General features: G+C 43.8%; 1 protein-coding gene and 1 long non-coding RNA gene across 3 annotated transcripts; both read left to right on the forward strand.

Annotated features, from left to right (window-relative positions):
* The first annotated feature begins 447 nt into the window (after positions 1-447).
* LOC129689035 (uncharacterized) lies at positions 448-6199 on the forward strand. Of its 2 annotated transcripts, none has more exons than XR_008722026.1 (3): positions 448-1211; positions 3983-4201; positions 5558-6199. It is a non-coding gene; the product is annotated as an uncharacterized LOC129689035 (long non-coding RNA). The 2 variants fall into 2 exon arrangements; XR_008722027.1 differs by having other exon boundaries at positions 3996-4201.
* A 2535-nt stretch (positions 6200-8734) lies between these two features.
* Ccdc117 (coiled-coil domain containing 117) lies at positions 8735-19450 on the forward strand. The gene is made up of 5 exons (XM_055624220.1): positions 8735-9012; positions 9438-9488; positions 13525-13749; positions 14147-14284; positions 16770-19450. Exons 1-5 carry the CDS (start codon positions 8831-8833, stop codon positions 17005-17007), a joined length of 834 nt encoding a protein of 277 aa, XP_055480195.1. The 5' UTR covers positions 8735-8830; the 3' UTR covers positions 17008-19450.
* The last annotated feature ends 445 nt before the right edge of the window (positions 19451-19895 follow it).

Raw genomic sequence — 19895 nt, forward strand, 5'->3', positions numbered from 1 at the left:
ATAGGAGGGGGGAATTCTGGCAGAGAGAGATGAACTCTGATAGAGTCGGAGGCAGATTCATCCCTGGCTCTGAAAAAGACCTGAAACTGGGGAGAGGTAACCAGGCCTGCGGCACACAGAATAGAGTAAAATAAGCTATGAGCTAGTCGGGGAAGGGGCAAAAGCTTATGGCCCAGGCATTTATTCACAAATAATAAGGTCTCAGAGCCTTTATTTCAGGAACTGGGGCGCAGGAGGAATAGCTCGCAGTTACAAATGACGTCCAACGTAGGGACTCTTAGAATCCAGGTTTAGAGTCTGAGAACTGGCAGGTGGAAATCTGTTTCCTAGCCAAAGAGTGGGGAAGGAACAGGAAACCACAGAGGCGGTGCAGAAGGCGGCTCCTTTAAAACGCCCCCCTCCGCCCCCGCCCTGCTGAGCAGAGCATTGTGACGAGTGGGTGGAACGGGGACCGCAGCCTCGGTACACTTCCCGAGGTGCCTCCACAGCAGCAGAAGGAGCATCTCACTGCCCCGCGCTGAGCAGCCTGAGGAGCGCCTAGAGCTGCAACAGAGCCAACACAGCGAGACGCGCTGCCCTGTGCTCTCTTGGCTTTCCCAGAAAGCAGGCGGTGGCCACAGCCAAAGCTGGGGGGTAGAGGCCTGTGAGCTGCTGGCTAAATGGGCAGAACAGCTCCCTGCACGCCCGGCACGGAAGCCCAGGCTTTTCCAGCCGGCTTCTGAGCCCCCGGGGGAAGAGGCAGAGCCAGCAGCCTTCACGACATGCTACCCGAGCCCCAGAGAGACTTGGCTTAGCTACAGACACGTGGAAAAGGCAAAAAAAGCTGAAAAGTCAACAGACCCTGTAAGCTACTTGGGAAGTCCTTAAGGAGAGAGAGATTAAGAAGAAAAATATTTTCTGTGTTAAACAAAGGAAAAATGCTGTGACACAGTGCATCGGGATCTCATGTGATTTTGTCTTGATTTCCAGCATACAAATAACTATTTTTTTCAGTAATAATTACAATTTTATATATCCCTTTAAAAGAGATTAAAAGAAAACAGACTTAGAGAAGAAAAAGACAGAGATTAAAGGGTTCTTTAAATCAGAATAGAGAATCATCAAAGAACTCCAATCTGGAACCTGCAATGACCGCAAAAAAAAAAAAAAAAAACAGTCCCAGATGAGAGCGATCTACAGTGTAATGGAAGTTTGGTTTCTTTGTAAACTCGGTATGTTGTGTAAATATGTTTTTGTTTTAATCCTAAATGTGGGATTTTAGTTGGACTTTACTTTGTCCACAGCTGTTAATTCTACAGCTGTGAACTGTCTTGTGTGGGTTGTGGCTTTTGCCAGCTGGTAACGGCCTGCCTTGTGTGGAATGGAGAGGGGCGTGGTCCAGGACTCCGAGGAGAGAGGTGGCATGGTGTTTGGGGCTGGCTTGTGGTGTGTAGCAGTTTGGAGAGACCTGACAGACGGGTGGTGTGGCGGTTTGGAGCTGACAGATGGAGAGAAAGGCTGCCGCTGGCTCTGTCTGCTACTTACGGAGATTGGCATCGAGCCCTAAAAGAAGCCCTCGACCCTAAACAGCCAAGAGAAGTAAAGGGGCCCTCTCTCCCCACTAACCTTCTCTCTCCTACGCAGGAGAGAGGTTGGAAGGGAGCTTGAGGCCTAAATGCCCCAAATAAAGTAGTCTTAGAAAGGAGCGCTACAGCAAAGGCTTAAGGAAATTACAAAATGGCAGCCCATAGAGATGCCAGATCAAAACGCTTGAGCTACGAACCAGCATAATCAGACTAAATATAGCTATATTGTCAAGGATCGATTGCTGGGTAAGTTGAAAGTCAGATTCTGTTCAATGTCACCTTAGAGAAATGTCATGCAATAGATGGCGTGTTGCATTTTACAAAGTTTAGAAGACTAAAAACTGTGCACCATATTCGGAATCCCGGTGGGCTTTTGCCTTGAATTCTGAAAAAGATGATTCTGACATTGCATATTTATCAGAGGTGACGGCTGTCTTGGAAATGCCTTAACAGATTGCAGCTGACAATGCTTCGACATACGTGTCCAATAGAGCACAACAACATTTTAGACATCGTGACATGAAATATGTTACAGGTATATGCCCCACAATCCTACGAGACAAACAGCTACAGAGAAATCTAACAGAGTTTAAAAGAAAATGCTCACAGCACAGACGGGGGAAGTGGGATCGCCTAGAAGTAGATTAAATAATTATTTATTAACTTTAAATCTTTGAAATGTCAACGAGACAATTAGCGCAGCTGCTGGAAAACACTGGGTTTTAGAAAGGACTGCTGAGTTCGATCACCCCATGGGTGTTCTAGCCTCAGAATGGAAATCAGGAGATGTGTTTACCTCGGAGGAGCAGTTTTGTATTTATTTCAATAGGAGAAGAAAGACTATGTATTCCATCCAGATTAGTTAAAAAATCAGATATGACCAGGGTATAGACCCCTGACAATCTTGACTGCAGACAAAAAGAAAGAAATTAAGAAGACCAACAAAACAGGTAATACTAGAGCTGAGGGGGAACAGCTCTGAGGCTGGCTGAGACATGAGAAAATGTCTCTGCAGAACCAATAAATCTTGCTGGCTACAGAGTCCTCAAGACTTATCATGCCATCCTTCCATATGTCATAGATGAACATTTATATTACAGTTTGGTTATGCGGCCCAGACTGGCTTATAAAGAAAAAATGGTTGCCCTTCACCTGCTCTAACAAAGAGCAGAGAATCATTTTTCAGCTAAACTGTGCACTCTGCACATTCCATACATGTGTTGATGCAAAAATGTATATTGCCTGTGAAAGTTTATATGTTTACCGAACAAAAGGACCAGACAGCAATGAAGTTGGAGTGGTCCTGACAGGATTCATCCTGAAGGATGCTGAGACACTGAGACATGTTTGTTCTAGTAGTCTACTTGATCCAATCACAGACTGCCTCGGTAGCTGTTTCCTCAAAAATCTGCATCCAGGGGCTGGAGAGATGGCTCTGTGGTTAAGAGCACCAGCTGCAATTCCAGAGGACCCAGGTTCAATTCCCAACACCCACATGGCAGCTCACAACTGTCTGTAACCCTGGTGTCAGGGCATCTGACACCCTCACACAAACACACATACAGTAAAAACACTGACGTACATTAAAAAACCTGCATCCAGAACAACTTAAAATGGCTACCTAAATTGTCCAACCTCACAGACTGTGCCAGCCAGGACTTCAGTTTAGCCCTTCACTTTCCAAGCACACAGAGACTGGACAACAAATAATACAGCTAGCTGTCCTAAGACTGGCCAATATCCCAATTTCCTTGGACCCCTAAAAAGGAAAACAACACCCTCAGATAGCATGAAGCAATTTTAAAAGAGTGACGCCCCATTTCCCAAAAAGTGGAGTGGGTAGCTTTGGGTTGTTCTATGGGTGATAGATATTTGTCATTAAAAGGAAGTTGTTTGCAAGTTGTTAAATGATCTTGGTCATGGGAGAGAAACAAGGCATAGGAGCTTAGACTCAGGGATTTCTCTCTTTTGTTTTCTTCCCTTTATCTTTCTTTCTCTTTTATCTACTGTTAAGGAGAAAAGGAGCAGAAGGGAGGAAAAGAAAAAAGGAGAAATAAAAGAATAACATAGGTAATAGTAATAGGATAAAAGGATAGATTATTGAATCTGCTTAAACTAAAGAGTAATTACTAATATCAAATATTTTGCATTGATAAAGGTTCTAGTCCTTTTGAAAGCTCCTATACTGTTTAGGATAATTAAGAAATGCAAGTTAGCAGTCAGACAATCAAACTTATGATCATGTTGGATACTAGTCTGAGTAACTACAGAAATATGTTTCCTAAGTTGAACAGATAGGAAATAGCTAGAAATGAGCAATGTTTGTCTATTCAGATTTGCCATAAATAGACAGCTAGATGGTCTTCAAAACCTCAGAGAGCCACATAGTACAGCATTTAAAGATGTTTTTATTAAAGGGTATTTTGACAGTGAGACGTCAGCTTCTGCCAGCACCCCCATTCTATCGCAAAGAAGATGCTGCACATCGAAGAACCTCCATAAAGAGTTTGCTTTAAGAGTGGTAAGCTCGCCACTGGGTGAAAACGACCCTTGCTTCAGCTGCAGATGGCGTACCGTCAACACTGTGGACAAGCAGGACACAGAAGAAGTCCATTTCCTATCTTTGCCAAGACAAGGTAGGCAGTCCTTCATAATTCCTGCTTCACAGGAAAGTCTGTCGTATGCTGGGCCAGGAGGCCACAGGTGATGCCTCATGTTGCTGAGAATATTGGGTGACTGTCTAGGCAGCCAGCTGTCTCTGCCTTTTCTACATTTTGGAAACTGCTCATGCTGCACTTCCTGCATACTCAGTAATATGTATTCCTTCTCAAGTCTCTGATGAAGACTAGAGAGTTATGGTCTCACATTAGGATTTTAAAAAGTGTTTCTAAAGCTATGTTAGGTCTAAGTAGATTTTTAGGTTGATAAATACAAGCTATGATAGTGATTTTGGTACAGAACTCTGAACTCACTAGGATAGGATAGATAGTAAGGTGCTTTCTCCTAGGTTGCCAAACACAAATAGACTGAACATTGTGACTCTAACTTTTACATGATAGTTTTCACAATTGTTCTTATTGTATATAGCTTATCATGGTAAGAAAGAGCCTTTTATTGAACTAAAAGGGAGAGATGTAGAGAATCGCTTGTGTACTGTATGGAAGCATCACCTGTCAATAAAAAGTTGATAGCCTGTTAGCTGAGGCAGAAAATAAGAGGTGAACCCTGGGATAGAGTCAGGGGAAATCGGCTGCAGACCCTGAGGAAGGAAGGACACATGAAACTGAGGAGAAGTAGACAGCCATGTTGCACACATAGAACAAACAGATAAGTTAGGAGCTGGTCGGCCTCTGAGAGGAGTGAGATCTTTGCCAGCTGCAGATAGTTGAATTCTGGGGTCTCTAGAGAAGGAATAAATAGAGATAGAAAGGGGGCTCCAAGAAAGGAGGAGGGCGCTACTGATGCTTCCTTCCCTGCTGCTCCTGGTAGTTGTTGATGCAGTTTGACAAGAATTTGGAGATATCCCGAGGAACCCAATAACCCTAACCAGAAAAAAGTAGCTAAAGAGTACTATGGCTCCCCTCCCACTAACGTTCTACCCGGTGTTGGGGTGTTGTGAGGGATAACGGGTAGAGGAGGGAAAAAGATTCAAGAAACCTTGATAAAATAAATAAAGAAAAAATGCACACAACTTGATAATTGTGTCATAACATAGACATGTGAAGTAGAAGTTTCTGGTTTCTTTGAAGATTCAGTTGAATCATGTGATGTTTTGCTAGAAGCTGTCTTATGAGAAGGCATGTGATGTTTTGCAGGAGGCTGGCTTGTGAGAGGGCACATGACAGCTGTGAGCTGTCTCATGTGAGGGGCATGACTTTGGCCAGCTGAGAGCATTTGTGGGTGCTCTCTGAGGAGGGGACATATATAGAAACCCATGGACAGTGACTGCCATCACTGTCCTAATCTTCGAGCTTTGACACTTGACTTCACAGAGAGAAATGTTCCAGAGAACCTCTCAGGGCGATCCAGCTGAGCCTTGCGGCTTTTACTGACTCGTCCCGATCTTCTGAATCATCTTCTGAATCCTGCTGGTTCATGTTGCTGCTTAGTGTTGGCCTTTGGACTGGACTTCTGGTATCTGGACAACAAAGAGTGGACTCATCCCAAGGAATTACTTTCAAAAAGGTCTACAATCCCCTTTACCTAATAAGCTCCTTTTCCTCCCATCTCTGGTTGGTGGGTGGAAGGGAGGTAGAAGCATTTAAGATTTGGTGAAAAATCTAAGCCTACAGACATGTATAGAAGAAATAGCTGTGTGTCTCTTATCCTCTCTAATACCTTCCCCAAACCGGTAAACTCTCAGCATGCAGCAACCCCAAGGTATAGTGGGACAATAGAATTAGTTTCCAAAATTAGTGCTTTGTATCTTACCTAGTACTGATCTGCTAAGATGAGACATCTTTTTAATCTCAGAGGCCTCTACTAAAGTAGATAAAAATGGGAAAAATTCCTTTGTGTCTCAAATTATTTGCTCTCCTAGCCCAGCTTCCCTGGCTGTAGTGACTATGATTAGTAAAGAATACTTTGATTGAAATTCATCTTTGAATCTCTCAAACCTTGAATCTTTTCTTATTTAAAACAATGGCAATTGTCCAAATTACATAGATAACCAAACATCTAGACTTAGCTTTCTTTATCTTCTAAGGAAAAACCAAATCCAAATATCCAGTTATAGAATTATCCTCAATTCCTAGCAATTCATTCCAGTTGAAGCTTTTTGTTTGTTTTGGAAATAGGGTCTCACACCTCCATTACATTCCCTTCATAGCTGAGGCCGGCCTTACATTTTTAAGATCCCGCTGCCCCTACCTTTCTAAAGCTGGGACTGCAGGCTTGTGCCACCACCACCTGTTTATACAAAGCTGCTTTTTCGAACCTTCCTCCAAATCGTTTAACACTAACTGAACTGCCCCTGGGTAAGACACTAACTCACTTCATTAAATCCACTCTCGTTCAATAGTCTTTGGCTAAATGGCATTGACATTGGCATAAGCAACTCAGATTGGATGATGGGATCATTCTTTAAGGTGTGAAAGAATGAGGAATGATCAGTGTGTTGGTTTGAATAAGTGTGACCCCCACAGACTCGTGTGTTTGAATGCTTGGCCATAGGGAGCGGCACTCTTAGGAGGCGTGGCCTTGTTGGAGAAAGTGTGCTACTGTAGAGGCAGGGCTTTGAGGTCTTCTAAACTCAAGTTATACACAGTGCGAGTCTCCTCCCCTCCTGGCTGCCTTTGGATCATGATGTACAACTCTTGGCTCCTCCAGCACCATATCTGCCTGCAAGCTGCCATGCTTCCCGCCATAATGACAATGGACTAAACTTCTGAGACTGTAAACCAGCCCCAATTAATATTAGCCTTCTAACACCACATGCCTTGGGCATGTGTTTCTTCACAGCAATGGAAACCCTAAGACAATCCATGATGGCGTTGACCAATTCTGATACCCTAAACAGAAGGCATCAGTAACCATTTCTGGATGTGCCAGGTTCAACTCCAAGTCTAGGCCAGCAAAGGCTACACAAAGAAACCCTGTCTCAAAAACAAACAAACAAACAAAAACAAAACAAAAAAAACAAAGATTTCATTTTGGGGCTGGAGAGATGGCTCAGTGGTTAAGAGCACTGGCTGCTCATTCTTCCCGAGGTCCTGAGTTCAATTCCCAGCAACCACGTGGTGGCTCACAACCATCTATAATATGATCTGATGCCCTCTTCTGGCATTCAGGTGTACATACAGTTAAAATACATATACATAAAAATAATAAATTAATTAAAAAAAAAAGAGGACATCTGTGGTAGGCTCCAATCCTGTTCCCTCTCTTCTACCACTTCTAGTGTCTATCCTGTTTGCCCTTCTGAATGAGAATTAAGCATCTTCGCTAGGGTCCTCCTTGTTGTTTAGCTTCTTTAGGTCTGTAGATTTTAGTATGTTTATCCTATATTATATGACAAAAGGCAGAGGATCCAGGCAGTCCTGATGGGACCTGATAGGCTAGTGTCAGATAGTAGGGGAGGAGGACTTCCCCTATCAATGGATTAAAGGAGAAGGATGGGAGCAGGGAAAGAGGAGGAGGATGGGACTGGGAGGGATGAGAGAGAGGGCTATAACTGGGATACAAGTGAATAAATTGTAATAATAATAAATATAGAAAAGAAAAACAGATAAAGAAAACATAGTACATGTAAAAAAAAAAAAAAGACAGTATATTAAGTGTGTATGTGTGTGGAGTAGATGGTTTTCTAAGCCTTAGCATCCTATTTTGTTGTTCAGGTTGACATCAAATAATTCTGCCTCAGCCTTCCCAGTGCTGGGATTACAGTTGTGTGCCATTCAGCTGCTTAATTTCTATTTTTGTGCTGTTGTACATGTGCCCTACCACTGAGTCACACTCCACCACCACATTTTTAATAATTTTTAATTTTCTATTTATGTATGTTCTATTTATTTCTTGTTATGTGTGCATTAGAGCACATGTGTGTTCCTAGAGATAGAGCACACATCAAGCCCCTTCTCCCCTGACCCCCACGCCCACTGAAAGAGAACAACTTGCCGGAGTTCGTTTTCCTTCTACGTTGGGTTCTAGAATAATACTCCAATTGTCAGGGTCCACCCCTAGGCATTTTTTGTTTTAAGACAGGATCTCTCTATGTAACTATGGCTGGCCCGAAACTCTCGATGCATACAGAAGACATGGAAACAGGCATCTAACCTTTTTTTTTTTTTTTTTTTTTTGGGGGGGGGGGGGGGGGGGGGACATGGTCTCATGTAGACCAGGCTGGCCTAGACCGTGGTACATAGTCAAAGGCTAGCCTCGAACATCCTGTCTTCACCTTATGAGAGCTGGGAAGATCGTCATGAGCCACCATGCCCAGCTCAGTGTTTTGTATGCGGATTGGAACTCTTGTTATTCTACGGGCAACCTGACCTAGCACATAAGGATTTGCCAACTATACTGCCAGCCATCTTGCTTGTAGTCCTCAAGGACTACAACTCCCGACATGCCTCACGACAGCGCCCCTTTATTCACAACAAATCCCGACGTGTCTCTGGGCGGCCCAGAGTGGAGGGTTCTAGAAGGCGTGACGTAGGGGTCGAAGCGGGCTCGGAGGCGGGTTCTCGTGGGCAGCGGCGGTGGCTGCCACTGAGGGGCCTGGTGACACGAACGACTGTGGTCGCGGACTCAGCCTCGCCTGGAAAGGCATGGCGGCGCTCGGCCGGCCCTTCAGCGGCCTCCCTCTGAGCGGCAGCGCGGACTTCCTGCAGCCGCCGGCGGCCTTCGCGGGCCGGGCCTTCCCGCCGGGAGCCGCCGGCCATGACCTGGCCCCGCGGCCGGGCGTCCGCCCTGCGCCGAGCAGCCCGGGTGGGAGAACGGCGCGCGGACGGTGAGGAGCCGGCGGGGCGGGCCCGTTAACCCCGTGGGGACGTTAACCGTGGGTCCCGGGACGCAGGGCCGGCGACCTGCCCAGGGACCTTCGGCCTGGCCGCCGGCCGGGACAACTTTGAGAGTCTCTGGGACACTTGGGGTCCTCGTCGGCAGCGTGGGGCCAGAGATGGGTCCTGGAGGCGTGCACAGCTGTCACCGCCCCGACAGAAGTGACAACTTCAGATCTCCTTGTCTGTGGTTATTTGGAGTCTCCGGCAAGACGTGATCACTTGGAACCTTGTGTCGGTCCCTCACGGCCAGGGAAGGGAGTTTTCAGTTTGTGGCGGGAGATGCCGATAAGTGAGGCGAGGAAGACAGGATGAAGAAATCTTAGTTTTAAGTTCTCGTCTTGGTTGACCGATTTGTTTTTGTTTATTCCAACAGTGTTTCCCTTCACTGTAGAAAGAAACACAAGCGTTTGGCAGAGGATGATGAGTAAGTTTCAGGACCGTTTGTCCTCTTTGTGATCGCTGTTTAACACGTGCATCCTAGTTTACGGGAAAAAGGTGAAGTCAAAATGTATCTATTTAAACTGGTGCCTTTTAGGAGCAGAAGCTGGGTGGCCGGTGTAGAGGAAAACTCATTGTAACCAGTGTAATGTTTGAATTTTAAGCTGTGGTTACAGACACGAAGAGTTTAAAACAAGAACGGAAAGAAAACAAGAGACTATGTATTGGAAGGGCTTGTAACTTGCTTGTTACTTCTCCATAGAGAGTTCATAAACTTAAAGCTGAGGACTGTGTGCTTACGATTGTTTATACGTTTGTAGCGAGATGCCTGTTCACAGTGCAAAGCGTCGGGGTTTTGTTGTTTGTTTTTACTGACTTTTAGCTTATTCCAAATGAGTATGTATGAGGTCTACCTGTTGGTTTTTGTTTTAAGACAGCTTCAGTATGTAGCCCTGCCTAGCCAGGGCTATGTAGGGTAGGCTGGCCTCCAACTTCAGGATCTGCTTGCCCCTACACGTTGAGATTAAAGGCCCACATGCCACCATGCATCAATACCTGCGTTTTTTCCTCTTCTTTTCTCAGTCATTATTATTACATATATACACACGTGCCGTGATAGGGATGTGAAGTTAGAGGGCAGCGTTTGGAAATTAATTCCCAGCCCCCACCCCCATGTAGGTTCCAGGATCAAATTCAGTTTGTCATTTAGGTGGCAGCGTCTTCACTCATTGAGTCATCTTGCTTTTTTGTTTTTCCTGTGCTAAGGCGCAAACCTAGGGCTTGGCGCATGCTGTGCAGCTGCTGTCCCATTGAACGTCAGTTATCTGGAGCCCTGCTCTGGATAGTTTAACTGTGTGTACGATTCTACCCCCACCACGCCCTCTGTTGTAGAAACGCAACTCTTCTCCGAAAATGATGGCTTACTCCAGTCATCCTTAGTGAGATGGGATCCCTGAGAGTTTGAGGCTAGCCCTGGGCTACACACTAAGACCTTGCTGAAAGCACAAAACAAAGCCAGTGAGCTCAGCACTTGGAAGGAAGGTGGAGGCAGGAAGATCTGACATTAAAGGCTGTTCCCTGAAACATACTGAATTGTGGTCAGCTTTGGAAACATGAGAACTTGTCTTAAAAAGAAAAAATTTAAAACTTTTTGAATTGCCTAGATTTGTTGATACTTAGACTCATTAAAAAAAAAAAGCCAGAAGCTGGTGGCACACTCCTTTAATCCCATCAGAGGTAGGTGGATCTCCAAACACAAGCAGGGCCACATGAAGAAAGATAATACAACAAGGAACCTGCAATAAAAAAGACAAAGTCTGAGAAAACAAAACAAAAATACAATGCTTGAAAGTTACCTTAGTTTTGTGGCTGAGTAAGGGAAGGTATACTTGGGCTGAGGGAAGCAGAAGTCCATCTTGGATGTTTTTACTCTCCTACAATTCACCTTTGCGTTGGTTGGTTTTTGGTCTGGTTTGATTGGGATTTTTGGTTTTTGAGGCTGGCCTTGAATTAGGAGGGCTTCGAAGTGCTGGGGTTAAATGTGTGTACCACCACTGCCCTGCCCTTTTTGTTTGTTTTGAGACAGGGTCTCACTATTTTGTCCTGGAATTTGCTATGTAGACCCAAATGGCTTTGGCCACTTACCTGTGCTTCCTGAATGTTGGGATTAAAGTACCAGTATTCCTAGCCTTGCTAGGTTTTTTTGGTTTGGTTTGGTTTGGGGGGGGGGGGGGGGGGGGTGTTCGTGTGTGCGGACGCATGCAAATGTGTGCCTATGTGTGGTTTGTGCATATATGTGGAGGTCAAAGGTTGACTTCAATCATTCTTCGTGTTATATTTGAGGCAGGGTATCTCACTTGAACCCAGGTTTTGCTCTATGATTTCTCCATTTCCTGAGTCCTATAATTGCAGGTGGGCTACCATGCCTACCTGTCATTTACAAATATACTTTAGTCTTCATGCTGACACAAACGTGCTTTTAGTCACTGAGACATCTCCCTCACCTGGTTTTTGAGACAAGGTTTCTCACTGGCTTGGAGCTAACCATGTAAGCTGTGGTGAGGAGTCGAGCAGAACCCAGGGATTTCTCTCTCTCTGCCTCTCTGGTGCTAGTATTCCAAGTCACCATGCTTGGCTTTTTTTATGTTGGTCCTGGGGATTGAACCCAGGTCCTCATACTTACATGACTAGCGCTCTTCCTGCTGAGCTGTTGCCATAGATTAAAAACCCCTAGATCAGGGGGTATGCTAAGCCTTGGGATTGCTATAGATAACTCAGGAACCTTATTTGTCTTCATAGTGCTCTAGGTTATTAAGTTATTGGTTCTAGTGTTTGCTTAAATGTATAGAAATTAAGCCAGGTGCAGTGGTGAATGCCTTTAATCCCAGTGTGAGCCACCTGATAGGGGTACTGGGAACTGAACTTGGGACCTGCAAGAGCAGTGCATGCTTTTAACTGGTGAGTCATCTCTCCAGCTTCAGGAAGCCTTTTAATTCACAGGTTTTTAGGACTTAATCACTATTGATCTTCAATTGTTAATTAGCAAAGTAGGTCTACAGGCATGAAATAACCTATGGTCAAAGAACAATTTCATATATTAATTGTTAGGTGTTCTGAAAATTGCCTGTTCTGATTTGTTACACTTTTTCTTAGCTGGTGTTTCACAGGCATGTACCACCACACACAGCTTAAAGCCTTTTGTTTTGTTGTTTGGTTTGGTTTGGTTTTTAGTTTTGGGTTTTTTGTTTTTGTTTTTTGTTTGTTTGGCTGGCTGGCTGGCTGGTTGGTTGGTCGGTTGGTTTTGGCCGAATTTCATGTAACTCAGGCTGTCCTGAAACTTCTGTGTAGCTGACACTGGTCCTAAATTCCTGATCTTCCTGCATCTTGTCTCCTAGATATTTCTAGTCCTAGAATGAGATAAAAATTTTAAATCTAACATAGTAAATTCAGTTTTTTTAATGCAAGTTTAAGAAGCATTAATGTCAGATTTTAAATTCCAGAGACTTGAATATTGATTTCACAGTGTTAACATAGATTTAATTTTTTCCCTTATAAACATGTTCCTTCGTCTCCTTTGACCCTCAGTGTAGTGGCTCTGAACTGGGACTGATGAGTGGGCATTCTGGTTATGTGGTCCAGAGCTGACACTACCCATGCTGCTGCTGAGCAGCAGGTCCAAACACTTAGAAGAAGAACAGGGTAAACAGCAGCCAGCTGCCTGCCTTGCTTTCAGCTTGCCGTGCTTACGTCATAGTGCTAATAAGTACAAGTCTGTGTAAGAGCTTAGATAGTTAACCTCCTTTCTTAAAAGGCAAGGAATTTAATGAAGAGGTACAGTGATAGGATCCTTACTCTGATACTTTCTAGGCCCTCCTTTCCAAATATCTCCAAAAGGGAGAAGCTAGGTTTGAGTTCTAAGGTCTCCTAAGTACTAATATAGGGAGGATGCAGATGGACTAGGAGAAGGGTAGATCCCATTCTTGGTCAGGGACAGATGGCCAAAGGCAAGAAACTTATGTTAGTGGCCTGTTCTTATGGTACTGGAAGCACACTTTAGGAAGTGTGTGTGTGTTTGGCGACCACCAGACGCTTTGGGGTGGGGACAACTTGATGCAGCAATGACAGCGTGTGGCTGGATCAAAAATGGCTGCTCTATTGTCTCGTGTGTATGGGTAATTTGCTTGTGTGTCAGGGCAGAGTATAGAATTCAGTGGAACTAGAATTACAGACATTTGTGAACTACCTTATGGGTGTTGGTAATTGAACCTATATCCACTGGAAAAGCCAGTTCTCTTAACTGCTGAGCCACCTCTGACCCTACTTTGTCTTTTTTATTGCGATGCTTGTTGTCTTATCTTTCCTACAGATTTTTGTCCTTAGCCAGGTGCAATAGCACACGCCTGAATCCCAGCACCTGGCTAAAAAGAATTTTTTAATTGATTAGAAAAAAATGACTTACATTTCATCTGAAATGGGAATTTTTTTTCTTTCTTTTCTTCTTGCTTTTTCTTCCTTCCTCCTAGGTGTCCAATAAGAAAAAAGCGACTGACCGAAGCTGAACTTTGTGTAGTTGCTAATGAATGGGTTCTTGGCACAGCCCAGGGTATAGAAGGTCATGGGGTAAACACGTGTCCTAGTGGCCTTTCTGTACCCAGCATGCTAGATGCTGTCTGTGAAGAAATGGATCAAACAACTGGAGAACCGCAGTGTGAAGCTGCCAGGAGGAAGCTTCAGGAGATTGAGGACAGGTACTGACATTGCAGGCTGCTCGGTGCTGCTGTTCTAAGCTGGGCAGGGTCACGTGGTGATGCAGGAGACAGGGAATGCAGAACAGAAACTTCACATGGTAAAGCAAGCTCTAACAGCTTGACTAAGCATTTTACTAACCATGTCAAGATCAGTTCTCTAGGACACATTCTTCAAACTTGACTCCGTTCCAAAACTTTTCTGTTAAATGAACTGCTGAAAGCTCTTCCTGCCTGGGAGAAAAGCAGCTCATTTGGTCATTTTGCTCTGAAGTGTCGCTTACTTGATATCTCACTGTAGCACCTGCGATTTTAGTCTTAGCCTCAAACGTTATTTACTACAAGAACATACAATACCTTGACTAATGTTTTTTCTTTCTCTGCCTCATTACTTATTTAGGATAATTGACGAAGATGAAGAGGTTGAAAGTGACAGAAATGTTAGCCACCTCCCAAGTCTTATCCTTTCCGAAACCATGAAAACAGGCTTGAAGAGGGAATTTGAGGAAGTCTTCACAAAGAAAATGATTGAGTCCATGTAAGTACATAGTGACTCAGACTCAGCACAGAGACCTGGAAACAGAAATGCTACAAACCATAGCACGTTCTTTGGGGGTCTTTCTAGAATGTTTAGCTCTTCGCTTTGTTTTGTTTTGGGGGTGGTGGGAATGTTACTCTGTACCCCAGGCTAGGTTCATGTTCACAGTTGTCCTCTCTCAGCTTCATTTGCTCTTGATTTAAAACATAATTTAAGCTAGACAGGGTTTGAGAAACCCCAGCAGAACTCAAGAGGCAGGGGTATTAGTTTCCAGGCTGTCTGCTCTACATAGTGAATTCTAGGCCAGCCAGGGCTACAGAATGAGATTTTGTCTTTAAAAAAAGTAAGGAAAAAAGAAGAGAGAGGGGAAAAATAATGACAAAACACAACATACTTTTAAGATGGATGTGATAGTACCAGGCCAGACTAAGCTATACACTGAGCTCTGTATCAGAAAAGCAAGGACTAGAGAAGTGACCCGTGGAAGAGCGCTTGCGGTGCCCGTGTAAAGCCTTGGGCTCTGTTCTCAACACCACAAAAAGGAAAGCAGAAAATAAGCCCAGAGTTTAAGGAGCTCAGTTAACTTGTTTGTTATATTTTGAGAGTAGAAACACAGAAACAGCAGGTGGGCTTAGGGTGAGGAGGAGTAACTAAAGGAAAAGAGGTGAGAGGAGGAAACAGGCCAGCAAACACAAGAGCCTACCAAGCAAAGTGCAGACTGAAGACAGCTTCATCTCCAGTGTGGAAGGCGTGAGTCCTCATCGTATGCTGTGCTGTAAAGTGCGTTTAAGTGCTGCTTGGGAAACCTAGACTGAAGCTGAGTGTGGGGATCTGAAGGGCGCCCTGGGGACCTAGCGCTCGATAGTGTGGGCGCTGTTGCCCTCAGGTAGAGTAGGAGCAGTACAGCTATTGCTGTGGGGACCCAGCAGGTTTTCCAACAGGCCGGAGCCTAAGTTATAATTAACTGCTCAGCCCTGAGGGTGTGTCAGTGTTGTAGCCACTGTGTATGCAGGTCACAGTGCCCTCCTGCTCAAAATAGTGTCTGCTGCTCTCAGTAGTTTTCCAGAACTGAGCCTTTGAGAGTATTCCTCATTGTGTTACTTTCTTCTTATTTACTTCCGTGTCCCAGACTATTTTTCTTATATCAAGGGTAAGGAATTTTTCTTTACTTTGGAGATGGGTGCTCATGTAGTCCAGGCTAGCCTAGAACTTCTGACCCTCCTGCTTACAACTTCCAAGTGTTAGGATTACAGGTATTGCTCCCAGCTATGGTTAGGAAAAAATACATGATTTTGCATGTTTAGTGTCATTGTTTTGGTTTAACTGCAAAACGTTCTACTTCACAACTATAAGAAACAAAGGGCATCAGAAATTAAGTTGGTCCAGGATTTCATTTTCATGTACAGTGACTTAATAACAGAAATCACCCACAGGGCTAGGGAAGTAGTGTAGAAATAGAACAGTTGCTCAGCATGCATTAAACTCAGTGTCACAAATCAAAACAAAAAAATTATAGTCATGCAAATCTGCGTATTAAAAACTTTTCTCTAGCTGTGTCATTATAGCTAGTGATATAGATTAGTGGTCCTTACCACGTAAGGCTTTAGTTCCATTCCCCTACCTCAAAGAGAGCATTAAATTAAATCATGGGCCCTATTTTTCTGTGTTTTGTTTGTGACAGAGTCTATGTAACTCTGGCTATCCTGAAACTCACTATATAAATCAGGCCAGCCTTGAACTCACAGAGGTTCACCTTCCTCTACCTCCTGAGTGCCAGAATTAAAGGCATGCACCAATACACCCAGCTCATGGGGCCCTGTTTTTCACATTGGATACTTAGAACATTACAGCTATTCATGGCAGCTTTAAGGCTGGTGGGTTGATTGGTTTAAAATACATACAGGGCTGGTGAGATCAGTAAGTAGAGCACATACATGTGTGAGGTCCTAGGTTTTGTGTGTGTGAGGGGTGGGAACAACGCTCACTTCTTACAGAACATCCTGCTCTTATAGAGGACTGGGGTTTGATTCCTGCCACCACCCCCATCAGGTGGCTCACAACTGCCATGTACACACATGTTCCTATCCCCGTAGAGACTCAGACATGCATGCACAATTTTTTTCTAAGTCCAGTTTGAATTCTCTTAAATATCGCTAGCTCTCTTTAAAACAAAGCAAGACATGGGTAGCTTCCTTGTACAGCGACCATGCTAATCAGTATCAGTCCTAGTATATCTGCTGCTGCTGCTAATGTGAACTTTTTTAATTCAAAGATTTAAATTTATATAATGAGAATTGATGAAAGACATCAAGGTCAAAAATAACAGAAATTGTTTCAGTAGTTACTTGGGTAGAGATGCACAAAAAACAGACCTTAACATATCTAACTGCAGCTTATATCTAACTGCAAGGTGTTGGGTAGTGAACAGGAGCTGGTGACAGCCTTTGTTTGCATGTCCTAAAGGTTGATCTGCTTTCTGTCCCAGGAGCCGTCCTTCCATGGAGCTTGTGCTCTGGAAACCTCTCCCTGAACTCCTTTCTGAGAAGCCAAAGCCATCCTCTAACCCTAAGAACTACATGGGAGAGAGCCAAACAAAGCGTGCAGCTGCCGGCACTGCCTTCCCACAGAGAACTGAACTGTTGCTGGAGCCTCGGTGCACAGACACACCGCTTTACCATAGTCTGGAGACAGTTGCTAGCACAGAGGAAGAGATGGAGCTCTAGAGACCAGCTGCTGCTCCAACTTGGCAAGTTCTGGAAGGCTCCCATGTTCAGTAATGAGCCTGCCTGTGTAGTCTAGGGACCTGAAAGTTTTATGAAACGGGTGTAGTATCTCCCCCTGTGGTGTAAAGTGGGACTGTCATTGTGGGTAGCCATTTATTGAATTCAACTTTTTGCCAAGGAAGCTTATCTCAAGGGAAGTGCAGTTTTCTAGCAGGCTTATCCAAGAAATATTAGTCTTTGTAAAGACAGGTGTAGATGCTGGATGTGTTATTGGTGACTTAAGTCATCTGTCCCGTTGTTGAAGCCATTCTTGAGATGATTACGTAGAGGAATGCTCCTAATTGCCACTGCACCCTGACAACGAAGTCATGTATTGAGCCCCTTGTGGTTTCTGTACACCTGACAGCAGGAGGGAAGATAGCAGTACTTTGAGTTTGTTGTGAAGCAATTGAACAGACAAGGAAACTTGTGTTGGCATCAGGTTGGTGTAGCTGTATTGTTTCAAGCAGTAGTTTTTGGTATCCTTTCATGACTGATAAGCTCAGTTGGTCAGTAATGTTTACACTTCAATTAACTTAACGTGAGTGATTTAATGAATGTGGGCTAACCCCCTCTGCAAATGCCTGTGAGAGAAGTGTCTTTTCATGAATCCTGAGGACATGCTGTGTCAGCTAAACCCAGCATTGATAGCTTCTAGAGTTTAAAAAGGGAAGGTTGTACTTGTATTAACAAGTTGAGTTTTTTTTTTAATGTTGGTTGAAAACAGTGACTTAGCTGAGAAGAAATGGACAGGTGTCTTGGAGATAGCTACTTGTTCGGTGCTTTTAAGCTATTGTGCAGTAAGCCTAAGTTAGTGGAGATGGCCTCCTGCCAGCAGGAAATCTTTACCCTTTAGTACCCAAACCAGGCTCAAGGTGTTCTTTGGGAATAACCAGGGTTAAGTTTTTAATTTCTCAGGAAGAGCTCTTCAGCATGGCAGGATGTATAACAAAGGCATGACAGCTGCTTCAGCGCTGTAGAGCAGTCTCTGCAACATAGCCGCTGAGGTAGTAAATAACTCTTTCTACAGCAGAAAACCTCAGTTTGGTTTTCATTTTCTGGGTTTCTTCTCCCTTTGTAGGAAAAGGAAAAAAAAAAAAAAAAAAAAAAAAGATGTTTCTGTAGAGTAGAGGTGAGTTTTTAGAAACTTAGCTTCCAGGCATTTTTGCAACTCCTGCTAAAGTCCCTCCTGTGGATGGCAGAGGAGGCACAAGTCTGTTCATTAGACTGTTTCTCCTCTTGCCTTCTCTTTGTTCCTGCCCCTCTCTTTCTGTCTGGATGTCAGGAAAAGGTTTAATGTTTAATATTTAAACAAAATATTTATGTCTACACAAAGTTACTCAAGCTTCAAACCAGTATTGAAACCAGTTGGAAACCAGCTAATAGTTTCTTCATCTCAGAGAGGTGAACGTAACTGTCTTCTGTTGAAATGTGCAAGTGTTTGACTCATGTCATTTGAAAAACTAATGGCTTGTTTAATGGGACCAACTAGTAAAGTTTATAGCCTTAAAGAAATATCTATGCTAAGAAATATCGGTACAGTTGAGAGACATGCAGGGACTGCCAAGAGTCTGGAGTTAGCCCCATATTAGAAGGAAATGGCAGCTTCCAAAGGGCCCAGAATACCAGACTGCCCCTGAAAGGCCTTAAGTGGCTTTGATGGGGTTGGTAACTACTGGAGGATGTCTTTTAACTTGTCAGAAGTCCTTACCTGATATGATCCTATTTCTGCAGGAAAGTGGATGTTTCATGCTCCTTTTGGACTTTATCTACTTGCACATGTTTGTACAAAAATCATCTTCATCCTTGTGGTTCTTACTCATTTGACTGCCTCCAGCCCCATGCTCTGTTTTCTTTTCTAGCATAAGGCTTTTGCTTTCATTCCCTTAAGGTTTTCCTAAGGGATTAACAGGTTTTTTCATCTTGTATAGTTTCTTGCAGCATGGATCAAACATTGGCTCAATGTACTAATGTGAAGGTCAACAAGTATCTAAAGCAGGTGAGCTCTGATGAACAAATGTATATTTTCTCTGAGTTTAAATCGGGTGTGTGTGGGGTTTTTGGTTCTTAGTTTGGGTTATTTTGTTGTTGTTCTTAATATGAAGAATAATATGAGAATCCAGCTCTCATAATATACATCAGTTTAAAACTGCTCATTCTTGAAAAGATAAAAATGTAAAATTTAGAAACATAAGTAGGACAGGACTTAGACGGCAGAGGAGAATGTTAACTAACAGGTTCACCTGCTGCTCTGCATCTGGAACCTGTCCTGGTGAATAGTGACAAGAATGGTACAGAACTAGGAACATCTAGAGGATGTGTCAGCTTTACTTCAAAGATGAGAACCTGGTGTTTCTGTATTTTATTATTTTCAATAAAACTCAAGTGTTTTGAACTTTTTAAAGTATCTGTAATCTTGTATATATGTACATGAAACAGACTTTTTTCCTATCAGTGAAAAACTTACATCTGTCCTGCAAGTTTGATACTGTTAGGTAAAGGTGAGCTGTTTCTTACTAGGCAGGCGGCTTGACCTTTGTGAATGTGACCGTGGCCCTGCTTCCCCTGAGCAGGGCTCTCCTGTGGGCCGTCTCATGCCGACCTTGGACTGTGCCTTCAGTATTTTAATGTGGACCCGGAGACTCTAAAGCTGGAGGGCCTGGGACCTTTAGAGGTGGAGACTGGCCAAAGTCTATGATGTTGATGCATGTTTTTCCTTTGCTAAGAACTGGCAGGTCACTGGGTGGCAGATGGCCTACATATTTAGTCATTCATTGATAACTGGGTCATTGACTCCCAAGGCAGGGAGCTTTGTCTTTGGGTTGCAGTTGCAGAAAACAAGATAGTTT

This window comes from Psammomys obesus, unplaced genomic scaffold, assembly GCF_907164565.1.
Source record: "Psammomys obesus unplaced genomic scaffold, mPsaObe1.curated_primary_1811, whole genome shotgun sequence".
In the NCBI taxonomy this organism is placed as follows: domain Eukaryota; kingdom Metazoa; phylum Chordata; class Mammalia; order Rodentia; family Muridae; genus Psammomys; species Psammomys obesus.